The sequence below is a fragment of the Podarcis vaucheri genome (genome assembly GCF_965113315.1).
Source record: "Podarcis vaucheri genome assembly, chromosome: 14".
Taxonomy (NCBI): Eukaryota; Metazoa; Chordata; class Lepidosauria; order Squamata; family Lacertidae; genus Podarcis; species Podarcis vaucheri.
This window is the reverse complement of record NC_138752.1, coordinates 7,234,199-7,261,134: the sequence shown is the minus strand read 5'-3', so window position 1 is coordinate 7,261,134 and position 26,936 is coordinate 7,234,199. Positions and strand designations below refer to the sequence as shown.

The 26,936-nt window shown below is 46.0% G+C and overlaps 3 protein-coding genes across 3 annotated transcripts; 2 read left to right on the top strand and 1 right to left on the bottom strand.

Moving 5' to 3' along the window:
• Window positions 1-1,405: 1,405 nt before the first annotated feature.
• On the bottom strand, window positions 1,406-24,684 carry DNAAF4 (dynein axonemal assembly factor 4). The gene is made up of 9 exons (XM_082198687.1): window positions 24,510-24,684; window positions 22,625-22,772; window positions 10,462-10,595; window positions 8,380-8,608; window positions 6,896-7,041; window positions 5,641-5,750; window positions 5,198-5,351; window positions 3,520-3,625; window positions 1,406-1,766 (listed from the first exon to the last, which is right to left on the bottom strand). The coding sequence occupies exons 1-9, from the start codon at window positions 24,666-24,668 to the stop codon at window positions 1,666-1,668; spliced, it is 1,287 nt and encodes a 428-aa protein (XP_082054813.1). The 5' UTR covers window positions 24,669-24,684; the 3' UTR covers window positions 1,406-1,665.
• Window positions 14,498-16,245, top strand: LOC309519211 (uncharacterized protein; the record flags this gene model as incomplete). Its single annotated transcript, XM_082199985.1, has 2 exons — window positions 14,498-15,382; window positions 15,593-16,245. Exons 1-2 carry the CDS (start codon window positions 14,656-14,658, stop codon window positions 16,243-16,245), a joined length of 1,380 nt encoding a protein of 459 aa, XP_082056111.1. The 5' UTR covers window positions 14,498-14,655.
• Window positions 16,244-19,024, top strand: LOC309518388 (uncharacterized protein). Its single transcript, XM_082198626.1, has 2 exons — window positions 16,244-17,889; window positions 18,811-19,024. The coding sequence occupies exon 1, from the start codon at window positions 16,427-16,429 to the stop codon at window positions 17,879-17,881; it is 1,455 nt and encodes a 484-aa protein (XP_082054752.1). The 5' UTR covers window positions 16,244-16,426; the 3' UTR covers window positions 17,882-17,889; window positions 18,811-19,024.
• Window positions 24,685-26,936: the final 2,252 nt, after the last annotated feature.

Below are 26,936 nucleotides of genomic sequence, written 5' to 3'. Positions count from 1 at the left end.
GCTTTCACAAATCATTTGTTTACTTGTGGGATGACACGATTTAATGGTATTAACACTGGCACTGACAAAAGCAAAGTTTGTGATCACTCAGATCTTATGCACACTTTATAAAATCTAGTAGTGTGTTTTTGTTATCTGTTAAAATAATAAAGCAAATAAGAGAGTAACAGTCTGGTTTTTTTGTTTAATAATCTAATACTGAAACATCTTTATTGAAAGTAAGTCTGATTTCAATAAGGCCTTACCAGTAAAAATACGTGGTTCAACATCCTATTAAGTATGCTAGCAAATAAAGTCAGAAGATCATCAAATGGAATTCTAAGATCTAGTTTTTACTGAGGTAACAGACTAATATATGAATGCAAGTGAAAACTTGCATGATTTAATGCTCCTCTCTCTTATGTATGTTGGGGAGAAAGTTTAATCCTAGACTTTGATGTAACTGATTGTTTTTTAAATATGCAGGACACTGCCTTGCTGGCTTTAGTATGAAGAAGCATTCAGTTTTCAGAGCACCCAACTGCAGTCTGTGGTGATGCTGCACAGACACTACTTTGTTTTAAACTTAGCGAGAACTAGGCTTCTGTGCCGGCTCCCTAGAGGGTTGCTGGCATCAAGAAGTGCTCCTCTCACCAACATGAGTTTTCTTCCTCATATCAGGAATTAGAACTAGAGACAAAATGTTGCATGGGATTAAGAAAACAAAAAAACTTTTTGGTGTTTCGCCAGTAGGATTGAGGACTTTTCCACATTCAGAAACATTTTTCATGTACGGCTTTTTGCCAGCCCTATAACTATGCAAGTGGTTATACAAATATACCAGAAAGGGAGTACTTTAGTAGTTTGTAAGAGGACCAAGCCCTACAAATCCAAGAAATAACAAGCTTCAGGACATTGTAGCTCAAGGAGTACCACTTCTCATGTTAAGAGAGGGATCACTAAGGCACATTTTGAATTGACAAATGTTCTTAAGCCTTCAGTTAAGCCATCTTCTGCATGGCAATAAACAGAGCCAAAGAAAAAAAGGAGGGTCATGGAGTCCCCTGGAGAACTGACACAACAGAAACATTCTTATAAACCTACAGTTTTCTGATTAAACCTTTCAATAATGTTTGGTTATGGATTTTTACAGAGGAACAAATAGTCTTTATTACAGTATATCTTACATATTGCACATTATAATTTGATTTTTAGAAATAAATAGAAGAGGCATGTATTTTTGGTGAGGTTTTCTTCAATGGAGTATTTGACTGTACCTCTTATCATTGAAAAGCTATGTAGACTAGTTGCTATTAATTCTATCACCTTATGAATTGTGACATCATATTTCATAAATTATGCAATATGATCTAACACTACAAGTCATTTTTCCCAAATTTTAAAACAAATCCAAACTTAAGCAAAGTTAGGCTTTTCTATTTGTTTATTGTGCAAGATAAGAAAAAATGTGTTCTAAGTTTAAGAAAGCATTTTATATTATATTCTTATAATATAATGGCCCTCAAATGTTGCCTTATTTGTTAACTACTATACTTGAGCTAAAGAAGAGGAATATCCAACTACTTATTTAATACACCAACAAAATATCTTCCAAGGATAAGTATCAACATTACTAGCATGGACATGATAGCTGATCACCAAATTTTCATTATCCACCTCCACAAATCATTCATTTCCTTGAATTATGCGTCGAATCTTCTCAGCATCATCTTCTACATTTTGGTTTGTGGGATCAATCTTGAGAGCAGCAATATAATCTTGGAGACCTAGGGTTAATTTAGCATTCATTTTAATCATACAATGGCAGCAACATACTATAAAGTAGAATTAGAAGATGCATCTACTTTTGTGCATATTGACTTACAAGTAAGTCCTGTGTTCCAAAGGGTTTAATCACAGTTAAGTACTGTATGTATAGGATTGCGCTGGGGGTGAAGAACCTCTGGCCCTCCAGATGCTGCTGGACAGCCCACTATCCTTGACCACTGGCAATGCTAGCGGGACTACTAAGAATTGGAAGTCCAACAACATCTGGAGTTCCCCATCCCTGGATTATAGCCTTGGGCTGCAATCCATAGCACCTCTTCTGCCTGTGGGATCCCCAAAGCCCCCAAATGGAGGTATGGGAAAGGGCTGAGTTGGTGGCCTGAGATCCACTGGTTCTACCATTTGTACCCCCACTCTACCATCTTTCCTGCACAATGTGAGCAATGGGGATGTAGCCCTGGCTCTACCACTTCAATACACCCTGCTGCTGCCTGGCCAGGAGTTAGATTGTCTTGCTGACCAATACAGAATGTGCTTCTTAGTCCTATAACGTGGCCTAGCCGGGACATTTTTAGAGGCCATTGGTAGTACCCTACTTTATTGTTGCTATTCTACACTTCCTTTAGCATAAAGTCTTTATACCAGCAAGACCTGGGAAACAGACGGACAGATTTTCCTTTAATAAACAATGGTATTTACAGGCAAGGAAAACTCTAAAGCAGAATACAAGCAATGCCTGCTCTTCAGGTTTGACTCGGAACCCAAAGGCTCCCTGCAGCCACCCATAAAAAACCAGTACTTTGCAGAACTGCAAGTTAGATTTCTAGATATTGACAACAGGAACACGACTGTGCTGAGTCACTGATAAAACTATGGTTATGTGTAGCAGGCTGAGAAGCTGTGCATTTCTTTTTTCTCAAAAGCACCTGCATGGAGTGAATAAACAGGGAAATGGGTGCTTTGGTGCCTTGTCTTTTGAGTTACTTTGTTCTACATTGGAGGGGAGAAGTGGGACATAATGGCTGCTCACCTTCCAATTCCCAGAAATTTAGGGAGAAGTATTACATAATTTTCTTTGGGGAAATGTACTGGACAAGGAAAATACAGCTAAAGGCAAAACATACCAATTATTTTACTACAGAAATCTAGAGGTGCTAGAAATGATGAAAGCAGATTGAAGTAAGGAAGCATTTTGTCAAGCTCCAAATTAGATGAACAGTAAAGCTAAAGGAAACAAGGTAGCAAACAAATATATTTACAAAGAGAGAAACTACTTGGAAAAGGAAAGAAAGATACAGAAGATTTTTCTGTTCACTTTTACACTGGGCAAAGAGCTAGTTTAGAAAATAAAGTGTTCCAATGCAACACACTGTCCAATATACTTAAATATTTCATCTAACAGGAATAGTACTTGTAGAAAAAACCACTTTTGTGGTTTTGTTTCTATTGGTTGTGGGTAACAGTGTGTTAACAGACTGTGGGTGATGCAAATAATTCAAAGTGGACCTACTGAAATAATCAATGGGCAGAAGTTCATTAAGTCCGTTGATGTCATTAGGTCTATTTTGAGTTGGGCGAATGCCTTGCATCATCCCATCTCCATAAATAAAACAAAACTAAAATTTTAAAAGATTTAACTTTCTGGATGAACAAGCAAAATAAAAAGTACAGATTAACAAAGTCTTGTTCGTATCATACAATAAATCCCAACAAATGCAGGAGTGTTATCTTCAGCATGTATCTTTCCTTTACCTTCAGCATACAATTCCAGTCCACAGAATGCTGCCCCACGCCTCACATGAGCTTTCACTCTAGCATTAGCATTGTCAGGAACAGGAGGAGTCAGTAATTCCAGGGCCTTGAAAAATAAAACACACAAGCTTGGAAGTCAGCTTAGCTGTCCCTTGAAGACAATGTATGACTCACACATGCATTTGCCAGCATTTGTTTTCAAATCTGTCAGGTTCCTTGCCTTCATTTGCAGAGACACAAACATGTCAAGTACCTCTCTGCTGGACCACCCTGGAGCACAAACAAAACAAGCTGAGCCTTGACTGAGGTGTCTGAAGTCTTAGTGGGTATCTGTATTTTTTATTTTTTTAAATCAATATCACAATTAGAGGCCCTAAGCTATAGCTTGTTTAGCTTTTATGTAAATCCGGCACTGGCAGCAGCTACAACATATTGCTACCTGGTGCACAAATGGGCACAGACCGCAGCTCTCTTGCTTTAACTGCCCAACTGTTTTACTGTATATTTTCACTATAGAAAAGGAAGCTGCTTTATACTGAGTCAGACCATCAGTCTATCTAGCTCAGCATTATTGACACTGACTGGAAGCAGCTCTCCAGAGCTCTCAGAGTTTCAGGCAGGAGTCTCTTTCAGCCCTACCTGCAGATACCACCAAGAACTGAACATGGGGCCTATTCTTCTTCACCACCATCATCATCATTCATATGCCACCTTTTCCTCCAAGGAACTCAAGGTAGTGTACATGGTTCTCCTCCTCATTTAACCCCCACAACAACCCTGTGAAGTAGATTGGGCTGAGAGGCAGTGACTGGTCCAAGGCCATCCAGTAAGGGTCATGACCAAGTGAGGATTCACCCCCTGGTCCAACACTCTAACCACATCATGATGGTTCTCATGCTGGTTTTGCATGCTAGGCAGATGCTCCACTACTGAGCTACAGCCATTTATATTTTGACATTTTTACAGAGATTATTTTACTATGTATTTTAATAATGGTGTATTTTTCATTTTACTGCATTTTAACAATATTGCACAATTGGTTTTCATATTTTGTAAACCACTTAGAAGCAATGTAGCCTTTAAGAGGCATATAAATTAGCAGATTATAATAATATAAGAGGGCAGTAAGTAGACTGGTAAGGAAACTACTGCAGGCTGCAGGCAAGGACAGTATCAGACCCTTACTTAAAGTAGCAAAACCAGGCTTATCAGTTGACAGCTGCATAGTGCACATACACCCTTACGAGTGACACACACAAAGAAGGGGGGGGAGGGAGAGCATGAACTTGCCCTTGAACCCAACCGTTTTGTAATCCTAACACAGCAGCATCAGCCAATTTTATTATATATATTTTATATCCTGCTTTATAGCCCCAAGAGGCTCTCAAGTCAGCTTACAAATATTCTCATGAAACAAACAAAAATCTATGGCAGACAGCAAATTCTAATAAAGTTCCAGCTAACCTAGATGATGGCACAACAGATTTTTACAGAATTTCATTTTGTTAGGTATCAATTTTGGGAAATGTTGATATTTGATGAAATTATAATTACTCGGTGTTAAACAATAACAGTATTGCACGTGATACTGTAAGGCTTGTATAGTCGCAGTAGGGTGACAAATGAATGTGATACAGAGTTTTGCTACAGACCTGAAAGCTTTGATAAAAGCAAATACCTTTGAGGAATCTTCAATCGCCTTGTGTAGATTTCTCAGCTTAAGGTGGCAGGCAGCTCGATTCAAGTACAATGTTGGAATCTTATTACTGATACGAATTGCCAAATTATAGGCATTGACAGCAGCAAGATAATTTCCCGTTGCAAACATTTTACTAAAAAGATAAGAGTATACAGAAGAGTCTAGTTATTAAATTTCCAAAAGGACTAAGGGTTGTATCCAACTAAATTTTACTTCTAGGACTCCCACCAGGATTCATAATTGTTGCCATTCTGGCAGAGCTTGAGAAGAATCGCAAAAGCCTGCACTGAACCACAAACACACATACACTGCCCATCCTACTTGTTGCTACTTCATTCCCTTTCCCCCATAAACAGCAAACCATTATTACATGTGAGATAAAAGTGATTTTACACATCCTTTGAAGCAACATCCAAACGCACTTTCCTTTGTCTTTCAACCAGTCTGGATTCTTCTCCTCTTCTTTTAAATCTTCTAGCTCAGCAATGTCTGAATTTATGATCCTGCGAGCCTCTGCTTGCTTACATAGCCACTGTGAATAAAAGATACGTGCAGGGCTTTGTGCCTAAAACAGTACAAGTATATTCAACTGCTCTATTTAGCAAATGCAAGTGAATATGCCAGTGTATGGCAACAATACAGAACACCAAGTGTATTGGCATTTGACTTCCAAAGGGTTCCAGATTTAGAATGCCAGAAGAGCCCAAATTTATCAGGTCAAGGTGGGACCACCTAGGTCAACATCCTGCTTCTTCCCACAGTGGCCGACCAAGTAAGTTCTGGGGAGCCGACAGGAAGGGCCTGGAACCAACCCTCTCCCTTGTCATTTGCTTTCCCCTTCAGCAACCAATTTATGGAGGAAGGGTGCCTCTGCGCATGGAAAGTTCCACTGAGTTATTATGGCCAATGGCTGTTGATAACTTTCAGTTAACTCAGGCTTGTTTGCTTGTGTCTTTTGTGATAGAAAATCAGTACCTCCAGAGAAGCATTGCCTACAGTTTCTCTGCAGTGTTTGTGCATTAACTTTGCTCTAATCTGTGGTAAGGGTCATTGTCATAATCCCTTTTGGTGGACAGGCACTGCTTACTTTTACAAGTCATGGCAGTACATGCACACATTCATAAAGAAAACCACATTCCACACAAAAAACCCCTCTCCTTTCCCTTTGTTTACAGCCTGCTTCTACTGCCCTCTGAATTAATGGCATACAGGCCTTTCCAGACCATCAGTTTACAACATCATAAGTGCACAGTTAATTCTCAATGGCTAAAGTCTTCCCTCAATTTGCCATGTGTGTTGTGGGGCTATTTCATTGCCAACATTTCACTGACAGGAGAACATGCTTTCCTGCCTGCAGCTAGCCCAGACATTGCAGTTTCAATTGCTGTGAGGAACATGACTGAAGAAGTGTCACTGGCTCCTACTGGACAGTATCTATGACATCATTAGCAACCAGTAGGACAAATCCTCTCCCTCCATTTAAAGTCCACATCACTTTATGACCTTTTCAAAGTACCTTTATTTTTTGCTTTCTACGTGTGGGATTGTCTATCCAGATTCTTTTTTTCTAAAGTAGTTAAAATAATGCCAGAGGCCTGCCCACCCCCACGCCCCACTCTACAACTGCAGCTCCTCAGAATGCATTGAAGCCACAGCAGAGCAGCTGGGTCTCCCTACCTCCTCCTCTTCTGGAACCCTGGATTCTCTGAGAGCTGTAGGAAAGACGCGAGGGGTGAATTTTATTTCAATGCTACTGGCAGATCGCGGAGCAGGGATAGATTCTTCCTTCAGCTTCTCTGAAAACATATTTCCAGAAATTGTATCTGGAATAATCAGGATACATAATGAATTAATTTTTCAATGTATCAGTTCACAGCAACCAGGGAGAGAAAAGAAGAGTCTTGAGCACAGATCTAAATAGGTTTCCTCTTTCTAACCTTTATTTGGCAAGCGTTGGCAGGATGATACAAGTACAGATTATTTAAAACTAACAGGGCTGAAGCTGCATGTAAAATCACCATTGCTGAGATAAACATTTGGCATTTGTTATGATTAGAGCATCCAATATCCTGGGGGTAGTGCCTGGTGGGATCCTGAAGGCCCAAAGAAGGACATCAGCACATGTGCATCTGATGGTGCAAGCCACTGAGAAGGAAGAAAAAGACCTCAGGGGAAACACTAACAGGCAAGCTACCTCTCAGGATGGGAACACTTTTAGATAATTTATCTCATAATTTAAATCACTTTGGGGGGGGGGGAAGCCCAAAAGGCAACTGGAGCTTATATAAAATATAAACAACAAATAATCATGGAGAACATATAAAACCAATTACAGATAAACTATTGTGTACTGTCAATACTGTAAAGTCCTAGGACCATTGTATTAAACTTTGTTGTTTATTGTTCCCTTTTCACAGAACCCACAAGTGAAGAAAGGCTAGCTTCTAGGTTAATGAAGATACAGTGGTGCCCCGCAAGACGAATGCCTCGCAAGACGGAAAACTTGCTAGACGAAAGAGTTTTCTGTTTTGGAGGTGCTTCGCAAAACGAATTTCCTATGGGCTTGCTTCGCAAGATGACAATGTCTTGCGAGTTCCTGCTGGGTTTTTTTCCTCCCCCCCCCCTTTTTCTAAGCCACTAAGCCGATTACCAGCTGATCCGATCACCAGATAAGCCGCTAAAAGCCGCTAATAGCGCTAATCCGTCAATGGGCTTGCTTCGCAAGACGAAGAAACCGCTAGACGAAGAGAATCACAGAACGGATTCTTTTCGTCTGGCGAGGCACCACTGTAGTAGGAACAATAAGAAGTTACTTCGATTTGGAAGTTGTTCAGTAGTCTGTGCTATAATGGTTTTTGTACATCATACCAGCCAGGCGTGTTTTCTGCCTTCTGAGGAGGGCCAGATCTGAGTTACCTAATGGGCCAACACTCTTCATTACCCAGGCACCCACCTCATCCATCCTATCAGGAGATGCCACAAAGGAGGAAAGTACTGTGCTGACACTTTAGCAAGAAATAAAAGCAGCCGAAATAAAAAATGGAGCAATAATGCTGAGCCTAGATACTAGGGTGAAGACAGATTAGAAATGGTTTCACAAGCCAAAAACAGCAGAAGGTTAAAATGTTTAGTTTGTTTTGAACACAGCAAGAATATCTTACCTCCTGTAGTTGTACTTGACTTGGATGTTCCTCTACTTGAAGATTTCACTTTCCTTTTTTTCTCTTGCTTGCTTTGCTCTGGGGTTTTTCTGTGTTCCTGAAGTGGCTGACAAAAATGAATCTTCTTTTGTTTCTCGTTCTGCTCTTTCCATTTCTCAATCTCCTCAGTGGCTTTTTTCCGCTCCTTTTCTTTCAGCTCTTCTATCCTTTCTCTTTCCGCATCTTCTAGCTGATTGAATTGCAGAACCGTCAAAAGCTGCACTACAACTACTTTTAAGGTGCAAAGTCTTTCATGACTTATCTCTTATATTCAACACAGTAACTCTTATGAAGGAGGGGATGGAGGATATAGAACACTACTTTTGCTGGATACCCAGCAAAGGTAAAACACACTGCTGCCCATATATATGGATGGGCAGGATGGATGGCGGCTAATGGATTGAAGTTGAATCCTGACAAGACAGAAGTACTGTTTTTGGGGGACAGGGGGCGGGCTGGTGTGGAGGACTCCCTGGTCCTGAATGGGGTAACTGTGCCCCTGAAGGACCAGGTGCGTAGCCTGGGAGTCATTTTGGACTCACAGCTGTCCATGGAGGCACAGGTCAATTCTGTATCCAGGGCAGCTGTCTACCAACTCCACCTGGTACGCAGGCTGAGACCCTACTTGCCCGCTGACTGTCTGGCCAGAGTGGTGCATGCTCTAGTTATCTCCAGCTTGGACTACTGCAATGCGCTCTACGTGGGGCTACCTTTGAAGGTGACTCGGAAACTACAACTAATCCAGAATGCGGCAGCTAGACTGGTGACTGGGGGCGGCCGCCGAGACCACATAACACCGGTCTTGAAAGACCTACATTGGCTCCCAGTACGTTTCCGAGCACAATTCAAAGTGTTGGTGTTGACCTTTAAAGCCCTAAACGGCTTCGGCCCAGTATACCTGAAGGAGCGTCTCCACCCCCATCGTTCTGCCCGGACACTGAGGTCCAGCGCCGAGGGCCTTCTGGCGGTTCCCTCATTGCGAGAAGCGAAGCTACAGGGAACCAGGCAGAGGGCCTTTTCGGTGGTGGCGCCCGCCCTGTGGAATGCCCTCCCATCGGATGTCAAGGTGATGGAAAACTACCTGACATTCAGAAAACATCTTAAGGCGGCCCTATTCAGGGAAGCTTTTAATGTATGATATTTTAGTGTTTTTTGGTTTCTGTGGAAGCCGCCCAGAGTGGCTGGGGAGACCCAGCCAGATGGGCGGGGTATAAATAATAAATTATTATTATTATTATTATTATATATAAAAGAAGGGTGACTTGTTCCACACATGGCAAGAATGTGATATGCCAAATTCAATGCATTTTTCAAAACATTTTTAAAGAAAGCATTTTCACAGTGTTTTTAATATGTGTGTAGCTTCCACCCATGTTAACTTTGAGGCTGCAATGCAAACTGTAGCATCTGAAGAAACATTTGTCAGTAGGTATAATATTGTCAGTAGGTATAATATTATAATATAATAAGGGACGCGGGTGGCGCTGTGGGTTAAACCACAGAGCCTAGGACTTGCTGATCAGAAGGTCACGGTTCGAATCCCCACGACGGGGTGAGCTCCCATTGCTCAGTCCCTGCTCCTGCCAACCTAGCAGTTCAAAAGCACGTCAAAGTGCAAGTAACAGATAGGTAGCCATGTTGGTCTGCCATAGTCAAAATAAAAAAATTCCTTCCAGTAGCACCTTAAAGACCAACTAAGTTAGTTCTTGGTATGAGCTTTCGTGTGCATGCACACTTCTTCAGATAAGTGCAAGTAGATAAATAGGTACCACTCTGGCGGGAAGGTAAACGGTGTTTCCGTGCGCTGCTCTGGTTTGCCAGAAGTGGCTTAGTCATGCTGGCCACATGACCCGGAAGCTGTACGCCGGCTCCCTCGGCCAATAAAGCGAGATGAGCGCCACAACCCGAGTCGGCCATGACTGGACCTAATGGTCAGGGGTCCCTTTACCTTTATAATATTGTCAGTAGGTATAATATTGGTTATCCATTATTTGCAATCCTGTTTTCTGCTCGTAAGGATGACTCAGGCAGCCCCTGATTTACCTTAATTGTGGCCTCCACAGCAAACTTGCTGCGCTCTCGTTTCTGAGCAGCTTTTGCTTCTGCTTCTGATTTTGCGTCTTCTTGTGCTTTGCGCACAGCATCCTCTCGGATTCGCTGCATTTCTCCCTTGTCCCCTGAAGAGAACCATTCCAATATCAATGAAAAGACCAATAGGTGTGATAGTACAATTGAGGTATGAGAAATGAGAACTTTCTATCTTCTACCTAAAATACACAAACCAGGAAATCCAGGACGCCCCATCATTTCAGGTATTGGCACTATTACAGTGGGTGTCTCCGGTTATATGGACTCTGTTCTGAAACCATATGCCATCAGTGCTCCCAGCTATGTACGTGACACCACAGATTTTCTGAGGAAAATACAATCTTTAAATAACCTTCCCAACAATACTATACTAGCTACTATGGACGTGGAATCTCTGTATACCAACATCCCACACAACGATGGTTTACAAGCTATAAAGAACACCATTTCAGATAAAACCACAGCGGACCTTGCCACCAAACTCTGCCAATTTGTCCTTACCCACAACATCTTCAAATTCGGTGATGACCTGTTCCTTCAGATCAGCGGCACAGCAATGGGCACCCGCATGGCCCCACAGTATGCCAACATCTTCATGGCAGATTTAGAACAACGTTTCCTAAACTCCTACCCACTCAAACCTCTCTTGTACCTGCGATACATTGACGATATTTTTATCATCTGGACACATGGTCAACAGACCCTGGACACCTTTCACCAGAAATTTAATGATTTTCACCCCACAATCAACCTTACAATGAATCAATCTATGCAAGAAATACATTTTTTGGACACTACTATAAAAATACAGGATGGACGCATAGACACCACCTTATACCGTAAACCAACTGACCGACAAACATATCTACATGCCTCTAGCTACCATCCCAAACATACCAAACAGTCCATTGAATATAGCCAGGCACTACGTTACAGCCGCATCTGTTCCAATTCTACAGACAGAGACTCTCACCTAAGAGATCTACAGCAAACCTTTTCAGAACTAAAATACCCAGCAGATGAAGTTAGACAACAGATCAACAGAGCCAGACTGATACCCAGAGAGAACTTGCTGCAAGACAGACCCAAAAAAGAAAATAACAGAACACCACTAGTCATCACATACAGCTCCCAAGTTAAAACAGTTCAATGCATCATCAGAGATCTACAACCTCTCCTGGACAATGACAGTTCTCTTTCTCAAGCTCTGGGAGGAAGACCTTTCATTGCCTACAGACAGCCACCCAATCTTAAACAACTCCTAACCCACAATAATACTACAACCAGACTTAACACGGACACTGGCACCAGAGCCTGCAATAAACCCAGATGCCAACTTTGCTGCCACATACACCCGGACAACACCATTACTGGCCCCAACAACATCACACATACCATCTCGGGACTATTTAATTGCTCATCATCTAACATTGTGTATGCCATCAAATGCCAACAGTGTCCTTCAGCTCTCTATATTGGACAAACAGGCCAAACCTTACGCCAAAGAATAAACGGACATAAATCTGACATCAAGAATCACAAAACAGAGAAACCAGTAGGAGAACACTTCAATCTCCCAGGACATTCTATACAAGATCTCAAAGTAGCTGTTTTACTACAAAGGAATTTCAGAAACAGACTGGAAAGAGAAGCTGCTGAATTGCAACTCATTACCAAACTTAAAACAATGGAGACACCTGGTCTGAACAGAGACATTGGATTCTTATCTCGTTATACATGACTAAGCCACTTCTCACCTTCTCACCCCTTGCCTTTTCCTGTAAAGCCACTTCCGGGCCTGCCCCAGGAGGTGGGGTTGCGGGCATCACGCCCTTCCCCACGTGAGCGGGGGCTGGTCTCAGCCCCCGCGAGAGCAGGGGAATCCCATCCGGCCACGCCTCCTGGCCAGCCAATCGGCTGGCTGGAGGGGGCGTGGCTTGCCCTATTTAGGGCCGGAGCGGAGGGGGCTCGCCCTCTCTTCTCCGGCTAGCCCCACGTTTCCCAGCTGATCCGGTCGGCGTTGGAGCCTTCTTTCTTCGGACACGTGGAGCTTCAGCGCAGCAGGCGCGGATCTTCCTAGGCCTAGCTGCCGAGCGATCGGTGCATTCTTGTCGCTCCACGGTCTTTGCAGGAGCGCTGCGGAGCGCTCCTTTATTCTGAGCTGAAATCTCTTCCGGGGAATTTTTGCTTCCTTGCCCGCCTGCGTGCTCCGTTTCAACGCGAGCAAAAAGAGCTGAAATCACTTGGGGTTTTTTGCTGGGGGGCTTATTCTCGTAGGTCTCCGGCAGAGGAGGAAGGATCAAGCATCGCGTCCGCAGACCACGGGCGGCGGCTACACCTCCGAGAGCTGCTTGGCTCCGGCAGCCGCCAGCCAGCTGATTACTCCGGAGCAGCCTCCCTACTGAAACCTTCCTCCTTCGCTCCAGCCACGTGGCTCTGCGGGGATTTCCCTCACACCGCTCGGGACAGGTTGTATCGGGTTAAGGAGATTGAATTTGGCGGGAGGTTGAGCCACTGATCCTTGAAGCGCGTTTATTCCTTGCTTGCCGTGTGAGCGCTTTCCTGGCTGTTGCGGGCTGTTTCTCTTGCGGGGCTTGGCTTTGATTTATCGGAGAGCTAGCATTTCGGGCACGGGATTCTATTGTCTATCGTTGGCGTGCGTTTGCGTCCGTTTTGCCAGGGGCTTTGTCGGCAGCGTGGTTTTACCTTGGGAAGTGGATTTTCGCGGTTAGGAGGCTACAGCTGAGAGCAGTTTCCTCCGTTGCTAGGCAACGGGATAGCTTTCGGCCGCCATCTTTGGTTGCCCACGTGGCCTGGCGCAGCTACTGTTGCGACTTAATTAGCAGGGGGTGGCGCTTCTTTCGCGTCAGCGTCGGCAGCGCTTGCAGTTAGGGACGGCGGGGGTGCCTTGGCGTTACTCTTCCTGCTCCCCTTTTGCCTATTGTTTCTGAGCCGCACTATTGACTGTTGCTAGGTAACGAGCCCCAGGCCATTTAAATTGCCCACGTGGTCAGTCGACGGCCGCCATTTTCAATAGGCTACAGCACATAGGAAGCGGTGTGCCGGCTTTTCTATTGGGCTACCGTTGCTAGGCGAACGTCTGCCCCGGCGCCATCTTGAATACCACGTGGCTTGCCTAGCGGCCGCCATCTTACTAGGGGAAAACACCTGGGATTTTTCCTTCCCGTTTGCAGCCCCCCTACGTAAATTTATCAAGAGATATAGCCATTTAAGTTTATCCTGTGTCGAATTTATTTGTTGATTTACTCAGTTGGGCTGCCAGCTCTCTTAGGGGACATAACCCAGCAGCATTAACTGGCTCAATTAAAGCTGCATAACTGACCTTTTTAAAGTGCTTGGGTTAGTTAGAGGCCTTATATAGTATTGCAAGTCATTGATTCACCTCCGTTAAAGGAATTGGTATTGCTTTCTTTTACTAGGTCATTTAATTAGGTCTGCTAGGGCTTTAAGCGGCTTCCTTCCCCTCTCTGCCTGACAAGTCCTTAATTGCTGGTTCTACTGGATTTAGTGGCACTGTGAGCCTCCATTGGTTATAGCGTTACGTTCATCTTGCCCATATAGTTTATTACAGCTGATTAATTACAGTGCTCTAGCATCTCACGGTTACTTAACATATAGATATAATCAGATTAGGTGCTTGCATTGAAAATCAACTCATTTGGCTATCACAAGACAAATTTACCTACCTGCTCTAATTTAAATTAAAGTAAATGATATAAGAAGCAGGAGCCTTAAGTTCCAATACATTTCATTGCTTTACTTGCTCTTAACAATTTTAATTGCGATATAGTTGCAATCAATCAATTCGGCAATCGATAGATAAACAAATAAACAAATAGTTAACAACAATAAGAATAATTATAGTACATATACATATATAATAAAGTGCTCTGGTGGGTATCCAGGGAAGACAACTCTGAGCAACTGGGTCAAGTGCGGACAATACTGAGCTAAAGTGATTGTCTGGTGTTTTACTGGTGTGCACAGTAGTGAACAGGAGCGGTTGGGTGTGTTAACTATCATTCCATTAAAGTTTTGCCAGTGCAGACGATACTGAGCTACGCACATTTGCAGTACTACGTGGTTGGTGTTTCATTGATCAAGATAAGCAAGCATCCAGAGCACATCATGTCCGGTCAAGGTAACCAAGTAAACTCCACCGTGGCTGGAGGGCTTCAGGGGAATATTGAGGAGCCCCAGCCTTTTGTAATCCCAAGTAACCCTCAAGCCTTGGCAGATTTTTTCACAGCATTTCAAGATTTCTATAGGCATAGATCTTCAGGACAAGGGGCAGCGACACCGGCAGCGCAAGTGACAGCGGCACCAGGGCTGGCGCCAGGGGCACCATCGACAGCGGCACCGGTGGTGGCGGTATCTGTAATGGAGGCACCAAAAGCGTTCACACAGGATTTCATTCCAGACACACAACCTCACGAGGTGCAACTACCCGGCACTTCTGCAGCCGCGGTGGCAGCGCTGAAAGCAGCCAAGGAGTCAACACCCCGGCCCAAAAGGAATACCCGGGCACAGTCGGCCGGCCCGGGCAAGGCGAAAGGGGCCCCGAGGGGAGGCAAAAAGGGTAAGGCTTGCGTTCATTGTCCCGGGGCTACTAATCTGCAAAAGGATCCAGGTGTTCCAAGTCTCTTTCAGAACCCACCACTGCAGACAGCACCAGCCGAGGGTGGCTCAAGTTCTTCTTCCGACGAGGAAGCCCAGGGGACGCAAGCAGCGCAGGCGGTAGCCGTTCCGGATCAAGCCATTCCTGAGAACCACTCGGGGAAGAGGAAAGAGAAGAGGAAGCACACCTCAAAGAAGAAGAAGAAGTGTAGGCATTCGGATTCAGAGGATGATTCAGGTACCTCTTCTTCTTCCGATTCAGATAGTGATGCTCCTAGGGAGGAGTACTGGGGCCACGGGGAAGACGTGGTGGGTCTTCCTTTATGGGTGAACGAGAGAAGGGCTAATTCCTACAGGAAATCCTTCAACGGGACCCTCGAATGGAAGGATGGCGCTTTGGTTCAGGATGTTAAAACGTCCACTAATCTGTCTACGGATTTCATCGTAGGCTCTCATTTATCTCCAAGAAAGAGGAATAAGATCCTTAATGGAGAATTTATAGATGTTTTCAGACTGATACCTCCAGCAAAGCTTACAGGTAAAGGGGAGAAGAAGCGCAAGTATGGTAATCGTAGGTACAGGACACCTAGACCCGAACGTACTTTTGACAACTGGCTGGATGGGTTCCAGGTGTTCATGGGCGTCGTCAGCGCGGCTTATCCAAAGCGGGCGATGCACTTGATTGCGTACCTAGCTCATGTCAGGAGGGCACGGGATTTAGCGGGTGATATTGCTGCCCTAAATTATGATGAAGATTTCCGCAGAAATGCATCACTGTTGTCGTCCACGCGCTGGGATCTGAGGGACCAAAATTACTGGTCTGACCACGTGGGTCCCTTCGTGGAGAAGAAGCCCCAGGAGTCGTCGAGACCTTGGAAAACCGCTGCAAAGCAGAGGCGACTCTGCTGGGAGTACAACAAGGGGGTTTGTGCACGGGCTGTCTGTAAGTACAGCCACGAGTGCGAAAAATGCCTAGGTAACCACCCAGCCACTGCCTGCATTAAAGGGAGGCAGCCCTTTCGGGGTGGGAGAGGCGCCCATAACCCGGGACCGAGAGGTGGCCACGGAGCGCCATTCGGACCCCAGGGTGGCAGACAGTAATTTCAGTCTGGGCTTAGCCTGGTCCCCCATCAAGTTGACACCGTTAAAAAACCTTTTAGATCTTTATCCTAACAGGACGGCAGCGCAATACTTATGGGAGGGCTTTAGTACTGGTTTCAGGATCCCAGTAGCCTTTCCCCCCAATTCAGGTGATCCTCCAAACCAAAAATCGGTGAGGGAGATGCCCGAGGTCGCCCAAAAGAAAATTAGTAAGGAAATTAAAGCAGGAAGGGTAGCCGGCCCCTTCCTAGCCCCTCCAATCGAAGGCCTCCATATTTCCCCGTTAGGCATAGTCCCCAAAAAAGCGCCCGGTGAGTATCGCATGATCCACAACCTTTCCTACCCTAAGGGGGGGTCTGTCAATGATGCGATACCACAGGAACTCTGCACAGTTAGGTATGCCACGTTTGACCAAGCGGTGCAGCTCATACGCAAGTTCGGCAAGGGGGCACTGCTGGCAAAATGTGACATTGAGTCGGCCTTTAGACTCCTGCCAGTTCATCCAGAAGATTTTCGGTGGCTTGGCTTCAAATTTGAGGGGGCATATTTTGTAGACAAGGCAATGCCCATGGGCTGCTCTGTGGCCTGCGCAGCCTTTGAGGCATTCAGCACCTTCCTAGACTGGGCGCTTCGCTTTAGAACCGGCGCCAAGGGCGTGTCGCACTACCTGGACGACTTTATCCTCGTGGCCAATAGCAGCCTTAAGTGCTCAGAGCTCCTCGAAGCCTTCATATCATTGGCAGGGGAACTGGGGGTTCCTCTAGCCGCCGACAAAACTGAGGGTCCGGCCACGACAATGGTTTATTTGGGTATCGAGCTGGACACGGTCGCTCAGACCTCAAAGCTTCCCAGGGAAAAACTCATCGCGCTTGGCGACCTGATTCGGCAGCTGCTCCCTCTAAGAAAAGTTACGCTCAGGCAAATCCAGTCTCTGTTAGGTCACTTAAATTTTGCTTGCCGCGTGGTTTCCCCTGGCCGCCCATTCTGCGGCCGCCTCGCGAAATTGTCAGCAGGGCTGCGTTCCCCTCACCATAGAGTACGGCTATCCAAGGAAGTGAAGTCTGACCTGGAAGTCTGGTTGAGGTTCTTGCAGAACTACAACGGCATTTCCCTGTGGCAGGACAACCTGTCGCTGCAGGTTGACTTCCAGGTCCATTCAGATGCTTCGGGCTCTCTGGGGTTTGGTGTTTACTTTAGGGGCCAATGGTGTGCTCAGCGCTGGCCCGCCGACTGGCAAGGGGGGCCCATTACCAGAGACTTAACCTTCCTGGAGTTTTTTCCGATAGTAGTGGCGGTGCACCTGTGGCCGGAAACCTTCAGTAACCATAGGGTGTGCTTCCACACCGACAATCAGGCCGTGGTGGCAGTACTTTCCAGGCAGGTCGCGCGGTCACCAAGGGTAGGCGTCCTCCTGCGTTCCTTCGTTCTCCGGTGTTTAGAGCTCAACATCCACTTCTCTGCAAAATTTGTGCCTGGTGTAAATAATGACATCGCGGACGCCCTATCTCGCTTTCAGATGGACCGCTTCCGATCGTTGGCACCGGATGCAGAGCTTCTGCCGCAGCCGTTCCCGGAACATCTTTGGAGTCTCGGGGTCCAGAGGCATGGGGACCAGAGGCCTGGGAGCCAGAAGTGATTCAGGGAGTAATGGCCTCATTGGCACCTTCCACTTTGAGATCCTATAAGAAGGCTTGGTCAGATTTTTTAAACTTCCGCCGCAAAACCCGAGCCATCAAGAGCAATGCCCCTCCCGTCAAGCCTGAGGTGCTATCGTACCTAGTTTACCTAAGACGTTTGGGCCGCGCCCCCAGAACCCTCAACCTTCAAGCCGCGGCAATCTCATTCTTTTGCAAGGCGGTATTTTCCACAGATCCTTGTGACGATTTTGTTATACGAAGGACGTTAGAGGGTTGGCGCAGGCTACAGCCCCCAAACTGCGATACGAGAAGGCCGATATCATTCGACATCCTCTCCCAAATCCATAAAAAATTGCGTGCAGTATGCTGGTCAAAGTACGAGGCGCGCCTATTTTCAGCGGCATATTCCATTGCCTTTTTTGGAGCTCTGCGCGTGGGTGAGGTAGTTTATGAAGCAGGTTGGCACGGTTCCTCCCGGGGCTTGCTTTTAAGCGATGTTACCTTGTCACGGGAGGACTTGGTAATACGAATACGCAGCTCCAAAACGGACCAGTACGGGAGGGGGGCTTTGGTTCAGCTGATGCCCACTGGCAGGCCTGGCCCATGCCCAGTAAAAGACACGAGGCGCTTTTTATCCTTGAGGGTCACCTCGGCAGGGCCTCTATTGATCCATGCAGATGGTTTACCTTTGACGCGTCACCAGTTCACTCGGGTCATGCGCTTAGCGCTAGCAGCATGCGGCATCCCCGCGGCTGATTTTGCAGCACACTCCTTCAGGATCGGAGCAGCCACCACGGCAATGCACTTGGGTCTTACAACAGAAAGGATTAGGGACTTAGGTCGCTGGAAGTCTAATGCGTACAAACGTTATTTGAGAAAGAATTTGTGATAGTGATTGACCATGGCCTTTTATCTCAATTTCCTACAGGTGACATGGGGGCGCGCGTCTGGATTATCGGGCACAGTATTGTGCATTGGGCCAGGGTCCGCGCCATTAATTCCGGTCTCGGGCCATGCCTGGGCTTCCCACCTCACATCACCATTTCCTGGGTCTCCCGGAGGGGAATGCGCTGGGCCGAGATGCTTCCGGCAGTTATGACCAGAGCGGCAGTAGAGGGCCCCCCAGATGCTTTACTTATACAATTAGGGGGAAATGACCTAGCCTACAGGAAGGCAATTGATTTGCAGTGGCACATTTTTAGCGACTTCGAGGAGCTGAAGGCTGCTTACCCGAATGTCACAATTATTTGGGCCTCGCTGATGGAGAGGCGGGTTTGGAGAGATTGCAGGTGCCCGATAGCTATAAATAGGGCTAGGAAAGCCTTGGATCGGGCGGTGGTGCGTAGAGTGGCAGCCCTGGGGGGGTTGGTCATTAGCCACCCAGGCATTCGTTTCAACATTGAGGCCCTCTACCGGTATGATGGCGTGCATCTTTCGGATGCTGGTAACGATGTTTGGCTGATGGATATTGCTAAGGGGATAAGGGAGTGGATTCAGGCATGAGAGTATTGGCGGCGAGCGGCTGCTCGGTGGCGGTAGGCATTGGTAAGAAGGGGTTAAGAGGATGTGTGGGGGGGAGGAACGCCATCACCTCCCCCCAGTGAACGAAGGGTGGTCCGTTAAAGGACTCCGGGGGGCGTGGCCCTGTCCGAAGCCTATGGAGGTGTGGGCCAAAGGCACGCCCCAGAGCGGTGACCCGGGGGAGCTCTTAGCCGACGTGCCTCAGCGGGAGACTCCCCCGATCAGTGTTAACCCTTCACCGTGTCTCCAGCAAATGGGCTGGAGCCGGATAGTCGTTAGGACCAATGCCTAAGCCAATGCCTCTCATTCCTGAATTCAATAAAGTTGTGGCCTAATTCGCCCAATTAACCTTAATTTATGGTGTCTCGTGTGTTTATTTATCTTGGTGGGGGGCGGGAACTCGCCACGCAAAGCCACTTCCGGGCCTGCCCCAGGAGGTGGGGTTGCGGGCATCACGCCCTTCCCCACGTGAGCGGGGGCTGGTCTCAGCCCCCGCGAGAGCAGGGGAATCCCATCCGGCCACGCCTCCTGGCCAGCCAATCGGCTGGCTGGAGGGGGCGTGGCTTGCCCTATTTAGGGCCGGAGCGGAGGGGGCTCGCCCTCTCTTCTCCGGCTAGCCCCACGTTTCCCCACCCTCCCTCCCTTTAGTTGGGCTTTAGGTAGGTCTGACTTTGCTATGGGCTTCGGCCTGTCGCCGCAAGGGGCATGGTAGGAATTTTTCCCAATTGGCAATTTCCAGCCTTTTGGTTTTTCGCCTACCTCGTAGCAACTCGTCACAACTCTTCGGCATTGGCGGTAGGCATTGGTAAGAAGGGGTTAAGAGGATGTGTGGGGGGGAGGAACGCCATCACCTCCCCCCAGTGAACGAAGGGTGGTCCGTTAAAGGACTCCGGGGGGCGTGGCCCTGTCCGAAGCCTATGGAGGTGTGGGCCAAAGGCACGCCCCAGAGCGGTGACCCGGGGGAGCTCTTAGCCGACGTGCCTCAGCGGGAGACTCCCCCGATCAGTGTTAACCCTTCACCGTGTCTCCAGCAAATGGGCTGGAGCCGGATAGTCGTTAGGACCAATGCCTAAGCCAATGCCTCTCATTCCTGAATTCAATAAAGTTGTGGCCTAATTCGCCCAATTAACCTTAATTTATGGTGTCTCGTGTGTTTATTTATCTTGGTGGGGGGCGGGAACTCGCCACGCAAGACCTACTACAGTCGTTAAGAGTCGTCAACAGGCTCATCAGGCTCATCTCAGCTATCTGCCAATCTCCGATTCCCACCACCCTTCTGAGTAATACCCCTCCCCACCTTCTCACTATATAGAAGGATCTGGCAACTTCTGTTTCAGTGTATCTGAAGAAGTGTGCATGCACACGAAAGCTTATACCAAGAACTAACTTAGTTGGTCTTTAAGGTGCTACAGGAAGAAATTTTTTTATTATGAGAAATGAGAGATTCTGAAACTGTGTCAGCTGCAGTGATATTCAGGCACTGTTCTTCGTGGGGCAGTAAGGCAAGCCAAACACTGCTGATTGGGCAACTCCTTCCATCCCCTCATCCAACAGCAGGAAGGAAGGAAGGAAGGGGGAAAGAGACTTCCAGTGATAAAGCTGCAGCCAAGGAGTTGGGAACTGAATTGTTCTCCCTGGGCAGTAGTGGCAAGAAGAGGACCTAAAGATCATGCCCCCTGAAGCAGTAAGCAATCTATGGGGAGGAGCCAAGGACTCCTTGCAGACTAAACCCTTCTCGGGACAAATTAATTACTACATACCCTCCCCTCTTTGCCTTTGCAGCACTGCCTGGAGGGGTTATCACCGCAGCTTGACATTTTAGCTCACTCTTACTTTCCAATTTTATAATGCTGCTTCTGGCTTTTGGATCAAACTGTTTGGCCTCTCATCCACTGCCAAATTATGAAGATAACCAGTTTACACAGAGCAGTTTACTAATGTGATTAGTTTAGTTTCTGCCACCAGCAGCACACATAAGCCATGGGTGGCAAGGTAAAACACAATGCTGCCCACATATTTTAAAAGAAGGGTGACTTGTTCCACATGTGGCAGGAATGTGATATGGCAAAGAAATATTGGATAAAAATAAAAAGTCATGTAAAGGGGACTGTGTGATATGAAAGTCTACTAGAACCGGTGTTTCTTATATGGCAAGAGCAGCTAAAACTCTTTACGTTTAATTTTTTTAAATGATTGTTTTTTCTATGTTTTAACAGTTCTTGTATTTATCTGTAAGCTGCCTTGAGTCCAATCAATATGTGGGGAAGTGGAGACTGCTGACTGCATCATTTGTTAAAAAGATGAGTTGACAAAGGAAGGGGGCATGGGTGTAGCCAGGATTTTTTTTTTGGGGGGGAGGTGCAGCCAAAGTTGTTGAGATTTTTTTAGGAAATCATGGGTAAAAATACCCTATAAACAGGACATTGCAGGGCACAAGCTTCTGCTGGGGGCGGGGGGGGGCAGAACCTCAGATAATTGAGTTTAGTTCAGTTCAATTTATTGTGTTTAGCGAGCAGCCATTACACACATAAAAATAATAATAACAAGAATACTGCTAATAATAGTGGTTTACATTTCTACTCCCCGACCTTTACAGGAAAAATAATTTCCCATTCCCTCTTTAAGTTTTATTACACAAATCTGTAAAGCCTTGGCAAGAAATGTGGATGTTCTAAAGGATCTACATCAGACAACAACTTTCAATGCTTTTCAAAAATATTTGTGAATCTAGGGAGAGGGGCATCTGCCCCCCCGCCCCCCTTAGCTACGCCCATGGAAAGGGGTTTCCCTAATCACTAGACTAACACACTTTATTAAAATTAGGAAACAAAGACAAGACAACTTTATGGCAAACTGGATTAACTTTACTGAATATAGTAAAAAATGAAAAGTTATGATTGTATGTCAGACAAAAACCAGGTTGATTGCTGTATCTGGGCATCACATCACTTGTTAAGCTTTAGTTAAATCAGATATAAAATGTTAGGAATTGTGAGTGCTAATATATAATAAGTATGGTGATGCATATATGTGGCAAAGAAAATTAATATAATATAATATAATATAATATAATATAATATAATATAATATAATATAATATAATATAATATAATATAATATAATATAATATAATATAATATAATATAATATAATATAATATAATATATACTGCAGGAAGGTCTGCAAAGGTTTGTTTAAGACCAACCCAATGGAAAACTCACCATTTTCCATAATGAGGGATTCCCACATGGCCGCTTCTTTTTTATAGAGGGTGAAGAAAACTGAGCCATTCTCGATTTTGGCAGTACTGCGGACATCATCTATAGGAGCATAGAGAATGGCTTCAAATAGAAACGGAGGAGAATTTACCTAAGAAGAACATTTAGAAATCAAGATGAATATGCTTGCATTTAAGAAACACACTTGGGCAGCACGCTGGGGCCACAAGTCAAAGCTTCACACCACCTTTAGCTGCTTGGAGGAAAGGTGGGATATAAATGCAATCAATCAATCAATCAATCAATCAATCAATAAAGTATCCCAAAACATTTACACGTTATATTTGCCCCGAACCTGCTAGGCCCCAACTCATTTGTCAGCCTGGTTAGAGTGTGGTGCTGATAACGCCAAGGTTGCAGGTTTGATCCCCATATGGGATAGCTGCATACTCCTGTGTTATTGTCATTCCTATTTATTGAATTTATATACCGCCCTCTACCTGGAGGTCTCAGGCGGTTCACAAAAAAGATCGACCTAAAAAACACAATATATGCAATCAAAATAAAGACAACAACCCAGTAACACCCCCACCCCACCCCCAGTGCTGCTCTTTCGATCCAGATTGAGGCATCCCTCTGTGGCTCCTTTAAACAAAAGCACTTAAACAAGAAGGGGAGATCCGATCAGAATTCCAGTGTTGCAGAGGGCTGGACTAGATGACCCTCAGGGTCCCTTCCAACTTCACAATTCTATGCTTCTACCTTAAAGAGCAGCAACACTAGCTTAAGGTTGCAAGACCTACGTGGGCCTGATGAGGGCAAATCTCGCTGGGATTTACTTCTGAGTAGACACATACATATATTGTCTCTCTGCTTATTTAACTTATATGCAGAATTCATCATGCGAAAGGCTGGGCTGGATGAATCCCAAGCCGGAACTAAGATCGCCGGAAGAAATATCAGCAACCTCAGATATGCAGATGACACAACCTTGATGGCAGAAAGTGAGGACGAATTAAAGAACCTTTTAATGAGGGTGAAAGAGGAGAGCGCAAAATATGGTCTGAAGCTCAACATCAAAAAAACGAAGATCATGGCCACTGGTCCCATCACCTCCTGGCAAATAGAAGGGGAAGAAATGGAGGCAGTGAGAGATTTTACTTTCTTGGGCTCCATGATCACTGCAGATGGTGACAGCAGTCACGAAATTAAAAGACGCCTGCTTCTTGGGAGAAAAGCAATGACAAACCTAGACAGCATCTTAAAAAGCAGAGACATCACCTTGCCAACAAAGGTCCGTATAGTAAAAGCCATGGTTTTCCCAGTAGTGATGTATGGAAGTGAGAGCTGGACCATAAAGAAGGCTGATTGCCGAAGAATTGATGCTTTTGAATTATGGTGCTGGAGGAGACTCTTGAGAGTCCCATGGACTGCAAGAAGATCAAACCTCTCCATTAAGGAAATCAGCCCTGAGTGCTCCCTGGAAGGACAGATCCTGAAGCTAAGGCTCCAATACTTTGGCCACCTCATGAGAAGAGAAGACTCCCTGGAAAAGACCCTGATGTTGGGAAAGATGGAGGGCACAAGGAGAAGGGGACGACAGAGGACGAGATGGTTGAATAGTGTTCTCGAAGCTACCAGCATGAGTTTGACCAAACTGCGGGAGGCAGTGGAAGACAGGAGTGCCTGGCCTGCTCTGGTCCATGGAGTCACGAAGAGTCGGACACGACTAAACAACAACAACAGACACATACAGGCGCCCCCTGCCCTGTCACTACAACAACAACAACTGTTTCTTTTCCTTTCCTGGCAAAGGGCCCCCAGCTGCATGAGGGCCACCCCACTCCCAGGCCCTGCCTGCCTGCCCCCCCCCCGGGCTACCGCAGACCTTGAGGTATCGCTCGGCGCAGAAAATGCCGTCGCGGCGGAGCGGGGCGGCCCTCCAGGGGACGACCAGGTAGACGGCCTCGGCCGTTTGCTCCCAGCTGTAGTCGCGCACCCACACCGGCATGCTCCCGTTGCTAAGGGCCCCGGTCCGCGGCGGCATCGCCGCTGCTAGGCAACGGTTTCCAGGAAGCTCTGAAGCACTTCCGGCGAACGGAGCCGGAGGATGGCGGGCGGTCGCGCGTGCGCGCTGCCTTCCCTCCTGGCGCTTCTATAGCTGCCTCTTCTCAGCCCCCACTTGCACACTGGCGAAGTGGACCTCGGTTGAGGACGGGAGAGCAGCTGCGTGCAAGCTTCTTTTTTTTTAATGGCGCACCGTTGGTTGTGGAGCAGGGCAGACCTCATGTGCCCTCGCGCAGGGCTCCTCCAGTGAGTTCAGGGCTGCGTGGAATTGCACTCCCAAAATTGCACAGCGAAATTCGCCCGGGTGCTCCCTACAAAAACTCCAGTCTGCCAATATGCAGCCCCTGAAAAGGAGGCATTTATTTATTTTGCCGAACTGCGAAAACGTTCAAATATAGTTTGCTTTTTCCTTCGTTTCCCTCCCACCCAAAGAAAAGGCATCATCATATATAGATTGGCGGGGAGTAGAGAAATGTCATGATAAATGCAGGCCAGAGTATTGATCATTTGCATACATTTCAACTGGGAAAATACAGAAATAGAGGCCAGAACAGGAGCAGCATTTTCCAAGTGCTGGGCAGTTAGAAAATCCTTTCCACCCAGACTTGTTATCAGCGAGATCAAAAGCTCACAGCACTGCTGAAAATCAAATATCTCCCTACTCCGACCATGAGACACCTGCCATTTGCAGTCCTGTAGGCAAAGTTAAATCACAGTGGCTTCAACCGCTGAAGTATAACTCCCGAAATAGATTGGTTGCTATAAATAAGAATGCCTGGGACAGGTTGATTGTAGCCAGGAGGAGCAGCTGTGCAGTTTATTTAAGGAGTTTACCTCCCATGCTTTAGGTAGAAGAGAAACAAAAACAAAACTCCCAGAGCTAAAGTAGTTAAAAATGTTTTTGCAGAAACCTTCAGAGTTGCTACTTTCCCCCCTGACAAAGCTCCTAGAATCATAGAATCATAGAGTTGGAAGAGACCACAAGGGCCATCGAGTCCAACCCCCTGCCAAGCAGGAAACACCATCAGAGCACTCCTGACATATGGTTGTCAAGCCTCTGCTTAAAGACCTCCAAAGTAGGAGACTCCACCACACTCCTTGGCAGCAAATTCCACTGTCGAACAGCTCTTACTGTCAGGAAGTTCTTCCTAATGTTTAGGTGGAATCTTCTTTCTTGTAGTTTGGATCCATTGCTCCGTGTCCGCTTCTCTGGATCAGCAGAAAACAACCTTTCTCCCTCCTCTATGTGACATCCTTTTATATATTTGAACATGGCTATCATATCACCCCTTAACCTCCTCTTCTCCAGGCTAAACATGCCCAGCTCCCTTAGCTTCTGCATGTTTTATTGCTAATAGGCCATCTCCACACTTGGAAACACTTCCCCAGCTGAATGAGTCCAAATGTATGAATGAACAATACTAACATATTACCCTTGATTGACATTAATCATCATTCCATGTTGTGCCCTGTTGTCAATAATCCAGCAGCTGCTCATTTGGTTATTTGTTTTAGCTTCATTATTGTACTAATGCTATTTTTCCTTATATGGGTAAATCTTCCATCTCAATAAAAATGTTTTTAAAATGATAATGAATGCTATATCCACAGCCATAGTGACCACCTGCAGTCCTTTTTAACCCCTGTAAGTTGCTCATTGAACTTTAGCTATATGGCAGCTCATGCCTTCTATTAAGACAGAGAGAGCAGCCTGGGGCAAGGATGAGTGCAGATCCCACATCCAGCGGGACTCAACAGGCATTTCTGTATTTTAATCCCAGTGTTGCTTAACCAGCAGTAACAGCCAACTCAAGGCCAACTCAATTTGTGACCTGGACCCTAAAGGCTTCCTCAGAAGTAACTCTCAGTGTTCGATGGGGCTTTCATTCAGGTTAATGTGCACAGGATTGCAGCCTCTGCTAGCGATGAAGATGGGTCAAGGCACTCTGGCAGAGATATTCCAACTCATTTTCTCCCTTCTGGCAGAGATGTTGCTGCCTACAGGGAAAGAAGAGTTCATACGGTTGCCACTCCAGCAAGCACCCGCTACCGTCAGGTAAACATCAAATCTAGCAGTTTGTGAATTAAACAGGATAAAATCTTTTCTTCCTGATTCTTCAGATTCACAACAATGATCAATTAAGATGTGACAAAAGGTGGCATTACTGGGGGTATTGCAATGACTTCCTAATACAAGCAAGTATGTGATGAAGTGCTTCATGCACAAACAGAACACCTTCCATTCTCC